General features: G+C 40.3%; 2 protein-coding genes across 2 annotated transcripts; both read left to right on the forward strand.

Annotated features, from left to right (window-relative positions):
- Window positions 1-4,020, forward strand: LOC128399140 (vomeronasal type-2 receptor 26-like). The gene is made up of 5 exons (XM_053360399.1): window positions 1-162; window positions 362-1,225; window positions 1,459-1,686; window positions 2,891-3,017; window positions 3,119-4,020. Exons 1-5 carry the CDS (start codon window positions 1-3, stop codon window positions 4,018-4,020), a joined length of 2,283 nt encoding a protein of 760 aa, XP_053216374.1.
- Window positions 4,021-8,699: 4,679 nt separating this feature from the next.
- On the forward strand, window positions 8,700-14,657 carry LOC128399141 (vomeronasal type-2 receptor 26-like). Its single transcript, XM_053360400.1, has 5 exons — window positions 8,700-8,861; window positions 11,215-12,078; window positions 12,282-12,509; window positions 13,528-13,654; window positions 13,756-14,657. Exons 1-5 carry the CDS (start codon window positions 8,700-8,702, stop codon window positions 14,655-14,657), a joined length of 2,283 nt encoding a protein of 760 aa, XP_053216375.1.
- The last annotated feature ends 2,469 nt before the right edge of the window (window positions 14,658-17,126 follow it).

Here is a 17,126-nt window from a genome sequence, read left to right on the forward strand (position 1 = left end):
ATGACCTATCGCACCACACTGGATCTGATCTTCAAGGCGCATAGGTTTCTCCCAAACTACAAATGTGCCACAGAGAAAAACCTCCTAGCCGTCATTGGAGGACTAGGCTCTGACTCTTCTTTCCATCTGATGGATGTCTTAGCTCTATATAAGATACCACAGGTAGGATATGTACATGGGTACTGGTGGTAATATCATATTCTTCTGTATTTACAACTTGGAATAATGTTATGGTTCAAAAGAAAGAACTAGTGAGAGTGAATTTGCTTGTATTTCAAATAAAATAAAACACCAGAAAAGACCCTAATGAAAACATTAGACTACTAACTTAGTTTTGCAGTATCTGTATGTTTTCTTACAGCTTTCATATGGCTCATTTACCATAGATGAGACCAAAATAATAGAAGTTTCCCCTTTTTACCAAATGGTTCCAAACGAAGACCTTCAGTATATGGGAATTATATGGTTACTTCAGCATTTTAGGTGGACCTGGGTTGGACTCTTTGTTGTGGATGATAACAGTGGAGAGCAATTCCTAAAAATACTGGAGCCATTGTTTTCCAGACATGGAATCTGTTCAGCCTTCACCAAAAGAATCTCAAAAGGAGCTCACATGGAGGAATTCATAAATCAGTTTTACCATTCCAGAGCAATTGATATATCTTTCCAAGATCATAAAGCTGGTACAATCATCTTGTACGGAGAATCTTCAATAATTTTGCGGCTTAGAATTTTTATATGTTCAGAAGATTCAGGAAATACAAAAAACACATTATTTGGAAAGGTGTGGATTGTGACAACCCAGATGGATTTTATATTAACAGGTGCCGCAAGAGGATGGGATTTCCAGATGTTCCAGGGTGCCATTTTATTTGCTATTCACACAAAAGAGGTTCCAGGTTTCAGGGAATTTCTTCAAAATATAAAACCTTACATGACGGAAAGAGATGGTTTCCTCAAAAATTTCTGGGAGCAAGCATTTGATTGTATATTTTCAGATCCAGGTATGCCTGTGATGGATGATGACACTTGTACTGGAGAGGAGAGGCTGGAGAGTCTCCCTGCAGGTCTTTTTGAATTGCACATGACTGGACACAGCTACAGTATCTATAATGCTGCTTATGCTTTGGCCCATGCTTTGCATGCCATGGACTTGGCTAGATCCAAATATAAACCAAAGGTAGTTGGTAACAGTGTCGAACTTCAGTCTCTGCATCCTTGGCAGGTAATGTTTCCCCAACAATTGCTTCGTAGTTCATTGAATAGTTTGGTACAGGTTGAGAATACATTAATGTTTGTTCTGCTTGGATAAATAATAAAGATATTTAACATCTTTCTCATTTCAAAAATTGGGCTTCCATTTCCTTCCTAAGACTGAAACTTTAAAGGATTGTCATTCTGTAAACTTTAGCTTGTTATTCTATTTTGATTCCCCCCACCCTTTTATTGCTGAAATAGCTCCACCAGTTTCTTCAAGGCATCTCATTTAACAATTCAGCTGGAGAAACCATGTCCTTTAATGATCAATGGGAAATAAGTGGTGGATTTGACATCATGAACCTGGTCACCTTCCCCAACAATTCCTTTCAGAGAATAAAAGTTGGAAGTGTTGTTCCATATGCTCCGGAAGGGAAAGGATTCACCATTAGTGAGAACAAAATTGTCTGGCACAGATATTTTAATGAGGTATTTATTCTGGGTCTATCTTTGGAGAACCCATTGTGTTGAACTATGAAGGAATGCGTATTTTTCTCTCCATAACCTTGTTTTGCAAAGCAACTCAAACTCTAGAATGAATTTATTGATTCCTTTCACATTCAGAAACCAGGTGTGGTTTTAGAACAGCACAAATGGTTACTCACTCACTGGGCAAAAAGCAGAGATGGCTCCCACTTGCCAAGCTATGGGTAGGAGCTGGGAGGGCTCTAGGACCCTGCTGATGCTCTTTCACATCCTTCACTCCTGGGTGGGTGGTAATAATAATTTATAATAATAATTTATTATTTATACCCCACCTATCCAGCTGGGTTTCCCCAGTCACTCTGGGCGGCTTCCAACAAAATATTAAAATACAAGAATCCTTCAGATATTAAAAGCTTCCCTAAACAGGGCTGCCTTCAGATATCTCCTAAAAGTTTGGTAGTTGTTTTTTTCCTTTGACATTTGGTGGGAGGGTGTTCCACAGGGTAGGCACCACTACCGAGAAGCCCCTCTGCCTGGTTCATGTTGTCATGTCTTCTGGGCTCCATTTAACATTAAGATAATGCCAGTATCAATACATTTGATTGCTGCAGTGCCGAGGAACTTCTGGCACTTCCCTCACTACAAGAAGCAAAGCTACAGGGAACCAGGCAGAGGGCCTTCTCGGTAGTGGTGCCCACCCTGTGGAATGCCCTCTCTTCAGATATCAAAGAGATAAACAACTACTTGACATTTAGAAAACATCTGAAGGCAGCATTGTTCAGGGAAGTTTTTAATGTGTGACATTTTGATGTATTTTTAATCTTTGTTGGAAGACGCCCAGAGTGGCTGGGGAAACCCAGCCAGATGGGTGAGGTACACATAATAAATTATTATTATTATTATTATTATTATTATTATTATTATTATTATTATTATTATTATTATTTCATGATCTACTAGAATAAATCATAGAAAATGTCTGGATTGGCACAAACCATTACACAAAAATGGGGAAACAGATACTTATTACTAAAAATCAAACAAGTTACACTGGAACAAACGTCCTGCATCTATACATTATAGATAATTTCGTTTCATTTGAACGTGCTGCAAGGCTGTCTCCATTGTTAGGATACTTTATCAGTAAATGAGAAATTTATTTTTTCAATATAGCTAACTCTTTAACAAAAAACATGTATATGGACAGGTGGTTCCCCTTTCTGTCTGTAATGAATGTTGCCACCCTGGTCATCAGAAGGAAAGGAAGGAGGGTGAAATGTTTTGCTGCTATGATTGTGCTCCATGTCCAGATGGGAAAATTTCAAACCAAACTGGTAGGTCATGTCACGTTGACATAACAAGGAGTAAAAATAATTTGCTGTATTCAATGAATTGCCACTAAGTTTGAACTCCCCCACTCTACCCCACTCTTCAGATATGGAAGACTGTTTCAAATGCCCAGAAGATCAGTATCCAAGCAAGAATAGAAATCAATGCAACCTCAAAATCTTACATTTTCTGTCTTATGAAGACCCTTTAGGCAAAGGCTTAGCCTCAGCTACGGCTTCGTTTTCTTTCATCACAACCTTGGTGTTTGCTACCTTCATTAAGCATAAAGATACCCCAATTGTCAAAGCCAACAACCGGGACCTCACCTACATCCTCCTGATTTCCCTCCTGCTCTGCTTTCTTTCCTCTTTGTTATTCATCGGCCAACCTGGGAAAGTGACCTGCCTTCTCCGACAACCAACATTTGGAATCATTTTCTCAGTGGCTGTTTCTTGCATGTTGGCCAAGACCACCATTGTTTCTCTAGCATTCATGGCCACAAAACCAGGATCAAGTGTGAAGAAATGGATGGGGAAAAAGATGTCATATTCAATTGCTGTTTGCTGTTCACTTGTTCAATTGTGCTTTTGCACGGTGTGGCTCTCAACCTTCCCCCCATTCCCTGATTTAGACATTCATTCAGTGAATGAAGAAATCATTGTTCTGTGTAATGAAGGGTCTGTCACCATGTTTTATTGTGTCCTGGGCTACATGGGTCTTCTGGCCATCAGCAGCTTCATTGTGGCATTCCTTGCTCGCAAGCTACCTGATAGTTTTAATGAAGCAAAGTTCATCACCTTCAGCATGCTGGCATTTTGCAGTGTTTGGTTGTCCTTTGTTCCAACTTACCTGAGTGCCAGAGGGAAAGGCATGGTGGCTGTGGAGATCTTCTCCATCTTGGCCTCCAGTGCTGTGTTACTGGGATGCATCTTTTTCCCTAAGTGCTACATCATTGTGCTGAGGCCCGAACTGAACAGCAAGGAGCAGATTATGAGGAGAAAGAATTAAGAAAACCATCCTCTGTTCTCCAAATATACTGCTTTGCTTTATGAACGTGTATTTCAGATACAAATCAGTTAGAAGAACAGGGGCTAGAAACCTTCGGTCTCCCCGTGTGACCTGTGAGGCCTTTGTCCCAGAACCACTCTCGCCAGCCATTCACCTGACTTTATATATGAAGTCAATGTAGGAGCAGGTTGAGACATGGCTGCAGACAGCAGGATTGAATTCCTTGCACAACAGCTAATGTGTGGGGAGCTCACTCCTACTTACCTCAACTATGCTATGTATAGTTGAGGTAAGTAGGAGTGAGCTCCCCACACATTTGGCCCTCCAGTAGGGCCAAAACCATGCAAGAATCATAATTGAATCCCTAGATATCAGCTGCTACACTGACTGTCCAATCCTGCTTTATTTGGTTGCAGTAGCCAATTCTGCTAGAAACTGGCTTTTATTCCCACACTCTCCAGATAGCAGGGTTGAACTCCCCACACATCACCTGCTGCGTGAGACTTCAATCCTGCTGGACCATATCTCTCCCACCCACAAACGCCAATGTTGGTTTTCACTTCTGATTATCTTTAAGTCTATCAAGAATGCTTTTAAAAAAATAGGTAAAGGGGGAAAATAATAATAATAATAATAATAATAATAATAATAATAATAATAATAATAATAATAATAATATCTTTATTGTCATTGCCCCCTCTCGGGGACAATGAAATTACTTGATTGCTCCATAAAAACACTAATTAAACAATACAGTATAGTACAGCAAGGAAGATTAGATGACTTTCAAAGTCCAGGCTTCCCATTCAGGGCCGAGATCGCTCTGGAGAAGAAGCTGTTCTTAAGATGGCTCGTTCTTGTCTTCATCGTCCTGTATCTCCGTCCCGACGGCAGAAGCTCGAAGAGACAGTGACCAGGATGCGATGGATCTTTTACTATGTCCAGTGCCTTCCTATGGCACCTTGTGGCATAAATCTGCTCTAAGGTGGAGAGTGGGCAGCCAACAATGCTCTCTGCTGCCTTAACAACTCTGCACAACCCCATCCTGTCCTGGGTAGTACAGCTTCCGTACCACACACATAAGCCATAAGGGAGCACGCTCTCAATGGCACAGTGATAGAAGGCAAGCAGCAGTTTCTGCGGAAGATGGTTTTTCCTTAGAATTCTCAAAAAGTACAGTCTCTGCTGCGCCTTCTTCACAAGCCCCCTTGTGTTGACACTCCAGGACAGATCCTCTTGTAATTCAATGCCCAAAAATCTGAACGTTGTTACCCTCTCCACACAGACCCCATCAATCAAAAGTGGCTGGACATTGCTCTTCTGTCTCCTGAAGTCCACCACAAGCTCCTTTGTCTTCCTTGTATTTATGAGCAAGTTGTTAGCTCTGCACCACTCTGTCAGCCGCTCCACCTCATCTCTATAATCTGTTTCACCCTCCCTTTCAGGGATGAGCCCAATCATGGTTGTGTCATCTGCAAATTTGACAACCCTATTACTAGGGTGAGTAGCGACACAATCGTACGTGTAGAGAATATAAAGGAGCGGACTGAGTACGCATCCCTGTGGTGTTCCTGTGTTAGTCTTAAGCATATTAGAGGTATAAGGGCCCAACCAAACCCTCTGGGGGCGGTCTGACAAAAAGTCCAATATCCACCCACAAAGTGATAACGGAAGCCCCAGATCTTCCAGTTTAGACATCAGACTCTGTGGTAGAATGGTATTAAATGCCGAGCTGAAATCTAAAAAAAGCAGTCTGGCATAACCCCCCCGCTGCTCCAAATGTGCAAGGACGGCATGGAGGGCAATCGCCACAGCGTCCTCTGTCGATCTTTTCGTTTTATAAGCAAATTGGAAAAACCCCAAACCTATGATTTCCCCTTAGTTTAATTGCTCCTTCACCTATCTCAGAAAACGATTATTTGTAAATAAGCCAATGTGAGCAGGGGATAAAATGAGATTAATGAAAAAGAACTGGAGTAACAACCAGACAATAGTAAGAGAAATAGGTCAAGATGTAAGAGAAATGGCTGAAATTATCTCAAGTCGTCTACAGGAGCTGGGGATGGAGAAAAATGGTTTTTGTTGTTGCATTTAGGTGAGCCCATCTAATTCAAACTTTACTAAACACCGAGAAATAAAATACAGCCATTATCAGAAATTTTCAAGGATTTTTGTTGCCATTCTCCAAACAGAATCCTTTTACATTAAGAAAGGAAAAATGTCTTGCAAAATTGTGAACAATAGTTGATATTGTATACAATATGAGCTTATTAGCTGAAATCCATGCAAAAATCATGGTGAATTTAGATGATTTAGGCTATAGAACAGTAAAGGCAATATTCTCTAGAAAAAGGTGATACTGGCATTTCTGTTTTTACATGAAACATAATTACTAACATATTAATGAAGCATGAAATTAAGGATAGACACGGATGTGGGCCCCGTTCCTGCCTCTCTCCACCTGGCTTGGGGCAGGATCTGACAGGCTTCCTAAGAACAGTTGCTGCTACTGCTGCCCAACAAGGACTGGGGTATACAAGGACTCTTGTAGTTATGTAAATCTTTTCATATTGTAAGTCGCCTTGAGCATTGTTTTAACTGTGGAAAGGTGGCATACAAATAAAATGATGATGATGATGACTGGATTAAGGTCACTGACAGGGTTCATGGCTAAGCAGGGGCCAGAGCCCAGGCCTCCCAGGGCATTGCCAAACCCATTTTAAGCTACACCACACTAGAAAGGGTGAAAGGACATGGTCTAATGTAGAATCAATATATATTGTCAACACACCCAAGAAGACCCAAGACAAAAAGATGCATAACAGGTTATGGTGTTTTGCTTCAAACACTAGAGACATTCTCAGTAGACACTTTTCCTGTGCCTTTCTCTACATTCTTTGATTTCTTAGTTCTGCTTGATGCAAAAAAGGGATATAAAATGTTAATTTCCCTTCATATACATGCAATTATCCACAACACTATCATTTGCACATTTGGTCAACGCTCCAGAGACTTTCTAAAGGGTAGGAGAAAAGTGTCAGTAATCAAGTCTGAAGGTGATTCTAAAATAACACCTGTGCCATGGAAAGTTGGGATTAAATGCAAGAAGCAGGTGGAGCAGTCTCTGACACTTTTTTCCAATTGCCTTTTATAAGCTCGATGTAAGGAAATAGGTGCAGTTTATATGTAGAAAGATGCTTTGAGGGAAGCATGTTAGGGAAAACATTGCTGCTTCTTCTTTTGCCTTCCATTGTGTCCAAAGCAGGTCCCATGAAATGTCTCACAGGTGATCCCCTACCTATACCACATGAATGGTACCAGCCAGGTGGTTTCCTCATTGGTCAGATTACTTCTCAGATCATTTACTTTTTCCATGAAGTTTTGTTCAAGGAACATCCTACTCAGAACCTCTTTGATATCCCACAGTAAGGATCCTCTTATCTGAACCGTTTAAATTGCATGAATATTGTAAATTTAGAGTAAATATGAGGGCTGTGAATATTTGTTTATTGGGAGTTATGTCAGTCTGCATTTCTTGGTGCAGAAAGTATTGATCTCATGTGTAAATATATTTCCTATTCTTTTCTATTCTGATTAATTATGGAAGCTACTAGAAGCTTCTCTGTGTGAGAGAAGCAGAGGCAGAAGGGTTGATTGATTGGGTTATATCTTCTGGGAAGCTGCTTTGAGCTAGTTCTCTTATCTCTATTCTGCAGAGTCATGCTGACTATACATATAGGCCAGAAGGATCCTGAGTCTTACTCTTCCCCTTTCTTTTCTCTCTCTTTCTTCTGGTGTGGTGTTTCTGTACATGGGATGCTTAGTGCTAAGGTTTAGACTTATTATGACTTAAGTTTATAAGTCCCACAACTGGATTTTTGTATGGATTGAAACAATCCTGATTGTATTGGATTTGATAACTATTCTGCTACATTTGCCTTCAGCACAAATAAAGCTCTGCTGAATGAAGTACTATTGCTTCTGGTCTATTTTTGGGAACTCTCCTGAACACTGCAACTTGTTTAAGGTTTTCCAACAAACATATGATAATGTATGACAAGTTATACAACATTCAAAGAAGTAACCTCTATGCGTATTCCTTGTGTGCTGGAAAAAGAGAGATTAAATACATTGATACATTTTTCTCAGGAGATTACAAGCCACTATATATTACAGATATTTTTTTTAAAAAAAACTCCTCTGTTATATATAACAAGGAATAGATAAAGGTTTGGCTGGCAAGAAGGGTGAGAGTTGGCTGTGGGGAATCAGGAGCAAATGTAAAATATATTCCCATTCCTGTGAGACTCAAGTGCTCATGTAGATAAGTGGGATTACAGTATAACAACTTCATGCATTGTAGATACATCATTGGAATTAGAGAAAATTTTCTATTGTTAGGGTGCTAATAAAGTTCTGGCAACATGTATTTCCTTTGGCTTTTGCTGTAAATAAACTCAGCTCAGTTACGCTGGTATGACTAGGTTTGTAGCATAAAGAATTCATGCATTTCCAACTCTTCTTCTGAATTAATTAATACTACTGACAGTGTTGTTACCAAGTTCTACCAGCATGTTCTAGCCTTGGTGTTTGCCATAAATGAAATCAACAAGAATCCCAAAATACTACCTAATGTGACACTTGGTTTCCACATCTCTGACACCTATTATGATGCAAGGATGACCTTTCGCACCGCACTGGATCAGATCTTCAAGTCACATAGGTTTCTGCCCAACTACAAATGTGCCGCAGAAAAAAACCTACTAGCCATCATTGGAGGACTTGGCTCTGACACCTCGTTTCATTTGATGGACATCTTAGGTCTATATAAGATACCACAGGTAGGATATATGCATGAGTGTTGGTTGTAATATGATATTTTTCTGAATACATTTTTGGAATAATGTTATGGTTCTGAAGAAAGAATTAGTGATATAGATTTTACTTGCACTTGCAGATGTAATTGAAATTTCCATAACTTGAGAAAGTTTAGCCAGAAAGAATTTCTAACTATATCTCAGCAACTTCAAAAATTCTTTTTTAAAAAAATAAATATTTATTGGTATTTTCAACATACATATAACGATCAAAAACAAAAAATAAACAAAATAAAAACAACACAAAAATACAAAAAAACTTAACAACAATTAAAAACACATAAAGTTTCAGTTACTTATTTTCCTTAACCTTATTTCTCAGACCTCCTCACACCTCCCCTTCTTGTATTCCAATTTCAATTGTCAATTCAGCAAATCCTTAACTTATTTCTCCACTTTAACTTAAACATTTGTTCTAACATGCTGTTATTTTACTTTTCTTCTTTCTTCCATTTCCTCAATTTATTTTTACAAGCCTTATTTCTATTTAATTTAAAAACCAATTTTACCTTATCCAAATTTACACATCAATACTTATACCTCCTTAATTATTCTTAAACCTTTTTCCTAAAGTCGACCAAAATTTCCCTTCCACAATTTTCCCAATTTCCAAACAACTAGCAAAATATAAAAACAAAGCAGATTATATTTATGTACCCTTTGGATTCCCAACCTCCACCCACCCTTTTCCCCGTTCCAGTCCCCAACCAATATCCATCAGTCTTTATGTTATTTAGCCTGGAGATCTCACGTCCGAGGCCCTTATATCTCTCTCAGTTCCTTTCTGCCGGTCTTTTTGATAGTCTTTGATATTAAACCCCAAGTCTTGGAGAGGCTCCGGCCCAACAGGATCCATATTGCTTCCAGCCAGACCTCCGTACTTAAAAACAAAGCCTGTGGGGTACTCCAACTCTTGTTTCATATTCCTTTCAAATCCAAATGTCCCCAAAGCTCCAACTTTCACCTTCAGCAAATTTGTAATCCTCAGGTCTTCAGATCTCCACCAAAGGAGATCTCTCCATTTTTCAGACTCCAATTCAGGCCAGGCTTTCCACATCAAATTTTTATTACCCTTTTTTGTCATCATGTCAGGCCTCAAATTGCAACTCTCCTTTGACTTCTGCAGAATTCCAGCTCCTCCTTCATTTTCTTCTAAAGCAACATATTGCTCCATCTTGTCAAAACTTTCAGTTTCATCTATTTGTTCAGTTGAATGGGCTTCCTGTTTCAAGTCCTTGTCAGATTCAAGACTGTTATTTACTGTCAAGCGTAGTACTGAAACCTCTGTAGCCAAAACATTGAACTGATCTTGTAGCTTTCCCAGGAGAACAAATGCTCTGTCCAGTTCTGCTTGGATTTTCCATCCTCCAGCCATTCTTGTAATGTAATGTCACTAAAACCCCTCTAGGGGGATTTTAGTTCCTTAATATTCCTTTCAGCTCAAAAACCAAAAGTCCAGTTATTTTGTATCAGCCCTCCTTATTTTCAACAAGTTATAACAAATAAACCAGCAGAAGCAACAGAAACAAAGTTCTCTTTTTCCAGCTGACAATTAGCTGTCTGACAGCTAACTTGACAGCTGTCAAACTCTTCAATGCAGCAGGCTTTCTCACAGGACGTTCCCGGGTCTAGGGGGGGTGGTGAAATTTCAGCTCCCAAAATTCTTTTATCCTCCAGTAAATCTTCTTATAATGTCAGAACCGTGAAGTTAAGATCTTATATTAAAAAGCAAAAAACAAATTCTCTCGACCTTAGCTAACCGGTCCTTTGCTTTAGATTGTTTACAAAGAGGGGGGGTGGACTTCCTTTTTAACCCTTCCCCGCTCATTCCTGATCCAAAAAGAAAATTTTTAGGGTTCCAATCTCCATACTAACGGGTTGATGTTTTGAAGTCCAATTGATCCAAGGAAAAAGTCGGCGCTCTCTGTCGATGGCTTGCGGCTTCACTCCGTAGACGAGGGAGTACTCTCAGCACCACGCCTCACCCCGTCCCTGTTCCGAAGCCTTTAAAAAGGCTCCTTCACGGATTGGGGGGGCGCAAATGGTGCCCGCCGAGTCTCTGTGTTCACAGGCATTCGCGCCTGTGATTTTAAGGGTCCCCGCTTCGCCGCAGCGGCCAGACCCAGACTCTACGGAGCCGATTCCCTCCGGAGCTCGGAGGGAATCCGCCATCAAACAATGGCGCCAACCCGGAAGTCACAACTTCAAAAATTCTTATGAAAAATATATTTTGTCATGTAGAAGTTCCTAATAAGAGCTTCCTGAAAAATATAGGCTTCTCCTATCTTATCTCTGCAGTATCTGTTTTTTCTTACAGCTAACATATGGCTCATTTACCATAGATGAGGCCAAAATAATGGAAGTTCCTCCCTTTTACCAAATGGTCCCAAACGAAAACCTTCAGTATATGGGAATTATATCGTTACTTCAGCATTTTCGGTGGACCTGGGTTGGGCTCTTTGTTTCAGATGGAAACAGTGGAGAGCAATTCCTCAGAACACTGGAGTCATTGTTTTCCAGAAATGGAATCTGTTCAGCCTTCACCAAAAGAATCCCAAAAGAAGCTCACATGGAGGATTTCATAAATCAATTTTATCATAAAAATACGATTAATTTATACTTCCAAGATCATAAAGCTTGTACAATTATCATGTATGGAGAATCTTTAACAATTTTACGACTGAGAACTTTTATGCGTTCACAAGATTCAGGAAAAATGAAAAACACATTATTTGGAAAGGTGTGGATTGCGACAACCCAGACAGATTTTATATTAACTGGTGCTTCAAGAGGATGGGATTTTCAGATATTCCAGGGTGCCATTTTATTTGCTATTCACACAAAAGAGGTTCCAGGTTTCAGGGAATTTCTTCAGGATATAGAACCTTACAGGACAGAAAGAGATGGTTTCCTCAAAAATTTCTGGGAGCAAGCATTTGATTGTATATTTTCAGATCCAGGTATGCTAGTGCTGGATGATGACACTTGTACTGGAGAGGAGAGGCTGGAGAGTCTCCCTGCAGGTCTTTTTGAAATGCACATGACTGGACACAGCTACAGTATCTATAATGCTGTTTATGCTTTGGCCCATGCTTTGCATGCCATGGACTTTGCTGGATCCAAACATAAATCAAAGTCAGTTGGTAACAGTGTCAAACTTCAGTCTCTGCAGCCTTGGCAGGTAATGTCTCCTCAACAAATTCTTCATATTTCAATGTACATATTCATACAGGGAGAGAATACATAATTTTTGTACTGCTTGGATAAATGATTACAATATTATACATCTTCACATTTCAAAATTGGGCATACATTTCCTTTCTATGAATGCAACTTCAGAGTGCTGTTATTCTGTTTTGATTTATTTTGCTTTTTTTCAAATAGCTCCACCAGTTTCTTCAAGGCATCTCATTTAACAACTCAGCTGGAGAAACTATGTCCTTTAATGATCAATGGGAAATGAGTGGTGGATTTGACATCATGAACTTGATCACCTTCCCCAACAATTCCTTTCAGAGAATAAAAGTTGGAAGTGTTGCTCCATATGCTCCTGAAGGGAAAGCAGTCACCATTAGAGAGGACAAAATTGTCTGGCACAGATATTTTAATGAGGTATTTATTCTGGGTCTGTGTTAGAAAACCATGAACTATGAAGGAATGCATATTTTTTTCCTCCATAAACTGGTCTTGCAATAGCACCTGAAACTCTACAATGAATTCAATTATTCCTTTCACATTCAGAAACCACAGGTCTCTTCAGAGCAGTGCAAATGGTTGCTCCCATTAAGCATTTGCCCTGTTTGGGAAGGAGGTGGAAGGGCTCTAGGCACCCTGCAGGTGCTCTTTCACCCCCTTCTCAAAGACCGGCATGGTGAAAGGGCTAGTGGCAGGAGGTGGGTGGGTATTATGCTGTCATGACATCTGGGCTCCATTTAACATTAAGACTAATGCCAGTATCAATACATTTCAATACATTATGTGAACTTCGTTTATGTCATGATCTACCAAAGTACAGTGGTACCTCGGATTAAGTACATAATTCATTCCGGAGGTCCGTTCTTCAACTGAAACTGTTCTTAACCTGAAGCACCACTTTAGCTAATGGGGCCTCCAGCTGCCACCGCAGCACGATTTCTGTTCTCATCCTGCAGCAAAGTTCTTAACCTGAAGCACTATTTCTGGGTTAGCGGAGTCTGTAACCTGAAGCGTATGTAACCTGAAGCATATGTAACCCGAGGTACCCCCGCTCACACACAAATCATACCAAATGTTAGGATTGGCTCACACCATTACACAAAGATTGTATCTACCTGACAACATAATCTTAGTGAGCTGTCTTGCCTGTCTGTCTCCTTTGTCCTATTTCGTTCATCTTGCAGTGCAGTATTTCAACAATGAAATTTACACCATCATATTACTTCAGCAGAAATTGGATGGCCATCTGTCATGGATTCTTTAGTCCAGATTGCAGGGGGTTGGACTAGGTGACCGTTATGGTCTGAACATGCTGCAAGGCTGTCTTCAATGCTATAATATATGGTTTGGGGGTGGGCTACATCAGCAAGAAAGAAAGATTTCCCGCCCACCCATATCACTAATTCTAAAAACAATCAAATATGTATATGGATAGGTGGTTCCCATTTCTTTGTGTAATGCCTACTGCCATCCTGGTCATCAGAAGAAAAGGAAGGAGGGTGAGAAGTTTTGCTGCTATGATTGTGCTCCATGTTCGGAGAGGAAGATTTCAAACCAAACTGGTAGGTCATGTCATTTTGCCATAAAAAGGGGTAAAAATAATTTGCTGTATTCAATGAACTGTCACTAAGATGGAATTCCCCCATCCCAACACATTTTTCAGATATGGAAGACTGTTTCAAATGTCCAGAAGATCAGTATCCAAACAAGAATAGAAATCAGTGCATTCCGAAAATTATACATTTTCTGTCTTATGAAGAACCTTTAGGCAAAGGCTTAGCTTCAGCTGCTGCCTCCTTTTCTTTTATCACAACCTTGGTATTTGCCACATTCCTTAAACATAAAGATACCCCCATAGTTAAAGCCAACAACCGGGACCTCAGCTACATCCTCCTGGTCTCCCTCCTGCTCTGCTTCCTTTCCTCTTTGCTTTTCCTTGGCAAACCTGGGAAAGTGACCTGCCTTCTTCGACAACCAGCTTTCAGCATCATCTTCTCAGTTGCTGTTTCTTGTGTGTTAGCCAAAACCATCATTGTTTCTCTAGCATTCATGGCCACAAAACCAGGATCAGGAATGAAGAAATGGGTGGAGGGAAAAGTGTCATATTCAATTGCTGTTTGCTGTTCATTTGTTCAATCGTTCCTTTGCATGGTGTGGCTATCAACATTTCCCCCATTCCCTGATTTAGACATGCATTCAGTGAATGAAGAAATCATTATTCTGTGTAATGAAGGGTCTGTCACCATGTTTTATTGTGTCCTGGGCTACATGGGTCTCCTGGCCATCAGCAGCTTCATTGTGGCATTCCTTGCCCGCAAGTTACCTGACAGTTTTAATGAAGCAAAGTTCATCACCTTCAGCATGTTGGCATTTTGCAGTGTTTGGTTGTCCTTTGTTCCAACTTACCTGAGCACCAGAGGGAAAGGCATGGTGGCTGTGGAGATCTTCTCCATCTTGGCCTCCAGTGCTGTGCTTCTGGGATGCATCTTTTTCCCTAAGTGCTATATCATTGTGCTGAGGCCTGAACTGAACAGCAGGGAGCAGATAATGAGGAGACAACATTGAGGAATTTTTCCTCTGTTCTCCAATTATACTGCTTTGCTTGATGAGCATGTTTTTCAGGTACAAATCAGTTAGAAGAACAGGGGCCAGAAACCTTCAGTCTCCCTGTGTGACTTGTGAGGCCGCTTCCCCAAAACCACTCTCACCAGATGTTCACCTGACTTCATATGTATATGAAGTAAAGGTAGGAGCAGGTTGAGGCATGCCTGCCGAAAGCAGGATTGAACTCCTTGCACAGCAGCTGATGTGTGGGAAGCTCAATCCTACTTACCTCAACTATGCTAGAGATCTCCACCAGGGAGAAGCATAATTGAACCCCCAGTTTACAGCTGCTGTATAAGGTGTTCAGTCCTTCTTGCTTTGGATGCAGCAGCCGCCAAATTCTGTGAGTTGCTGGCTTTTATTTAAAAACCTAGCAGATAGCAGGATTGAACTCCTCAGACATCAACTGCTGCAAGGGACTTCAATCCTATTAGGCCCACATCTCTCCCTCCCACAAAAGCCAACTTTGGTTTTCACCTCTCAATATCTTTAAATCTCTCTAGAAAGCATTGATATGATTTTTCCTTAGCCACCCCCATCAGATGGCTCCTTTAGCTATCTCAGAAAAAGTCTATTTCGAAAAGAAGCTATGTGCACAGAGGTGCATTGTTCTGTGCTGAAAATGCTCTGTGTTTCCTGAATTCACAGTGTAATTCACAGTGGAAACAAAACCTTTGGTAAGCACCTGGAACCTCTGAAATCTTTCTACCACTTGGAACACATTGGGGTAGTGTGTAACAATGTTTTGTCATTTTAACTGTGGGAATCATCATTTCCAGTTTGCTTGAAAACTAATGTTTTCAGTTGTAATGGGGACTGATTCTCTATTAGCATTTCCATGAGAACAGTGGATTGGATTCATCAAGTGCATCAACACATCACCCATCTTGCTACAACTCAACATACCCAATGCTACTATCATGGACAGGGACTAATGTGAAATTTATATGCATTTTAGGAAATGGCTACTGAACCAAGCACATGTACCCATGACTTGTTTATGTATCACTTCCATAATTTGAAGAGACACCCATCGCTTTCATTTCCCTACTTCCAACAAAATTTCATATTTTATAGAGGAAGCACTTTACCCAAAGAAAGAAAGAAAACATTTTTTTCATAAAAATTGCCTATGCTGATCTCTGTGTTTTAATGCTCAATCTGAAAGCATAAGTTTAATAGAACTGCAATACCTCGCACAATAGTGAGGAAGGAAGTGACCATGTGGCCTGTGTGCCAACTCAGCTATGTTGTCCAGTCAACACTTTATAGAAATCTTCAAGGTCCTTTCTGCTTGGCTTCCTTGCAATTCTTATCTCTGAGCTGGCATAAAGAACTATAAAGCAAGACACCTGATCATTCCACAAAGGGCACAGACATGCTTTTGTTACTAACATAAAACAGTGAAAGTAATGTGTGAATAGGCACCTCCCAACCTCTTATTAGTTCCATTCCTGGAGACCTTCTAAATTAAACTACTGAATTTCTGTATATCGCTTTGTATTTATTAGATCTTCTTCATGGACATAATATTTCATACTTGATGTTTCACATATTACAGAAAGAATCTTCCTCTTGCTTTGACAAGGAAGGAAATAAGGATTGGGGGAGCGGGAGCCTAATGTCATAGAATCATAGAATTATAGCCTTGGAAAGGACCGTGAGGATTATCTATAGTCCAACCGACCTGCAATGCAGGAATCTTTCATCCAACGTGGGGCTCTAGGACCCTGAGATTAAGAGTCCCATGATCTACCGACTGAGCTATCCCATCCAACCCTATTCCAATTTTATGTCCCAAAGTGGGACTTTTAAACTTTAACAATACTTAATACTTATCCGTCTACCCCTTTATTAAAAAATTCAAAGACAAGAGATTCTACGAGCAGTCCTTTCCCTTGCTGAGCATCTATATTTTACTGAACTTTCAATCTAAATCTGCCTTCCTGCCTCATACTATGACTCTATTCTTTCAGCCACATTCCTCCCCATAAATATGGGTCACTATTTCTTAAGTTGTGTCTCCTGTGTATGCACAAAGAATAACAGTTGCCAAAGGACTGGGTTACTCTTTTTACCCTGAGCGATATGCAAATACAGGGAGGGACAGCTTCCTGTTTAAAGCTGTCAAACATTCTCCAGTCCCAACTCCATCCATAGTCGCAACCCCCGTGTGATTGGGATCACTTTCCAGACAACCTTTTCCAAAGCAACTAGAAGAATGATCCTTTTACTTCAATTAGTTTGTGTTTTGGCAGTTTTCAGAGGTCATTGTTATTTTTCTCCCTTCCCCATGCAAGAAAACATTTGAAGTCTACTCATTAATGTCTACAGAGCTTTATGATATCTCTTTCTTTACAGGTATCCAATCAGAGGTTCGACTGGAGGAATCTGGAGGGGACATAAAAAGACCTGGAGATTCTCTCCGCC

Source organism: Podarcis raffonei, chromosome 13, assembly GCF_027172205.1.
Source record: "Podarcis raffonei isolate rPodRaf1 chromosome 13, rPodRaf1.pri, whole genome shotgun sequence".
Classification (NCBI taxonomy): domain Eukaryota; kingdom Metazoa; phylum Chordata; class Lepidosauria; order Squamata; family Lacertidae; genus Podarcis; species Podarcis raffonei.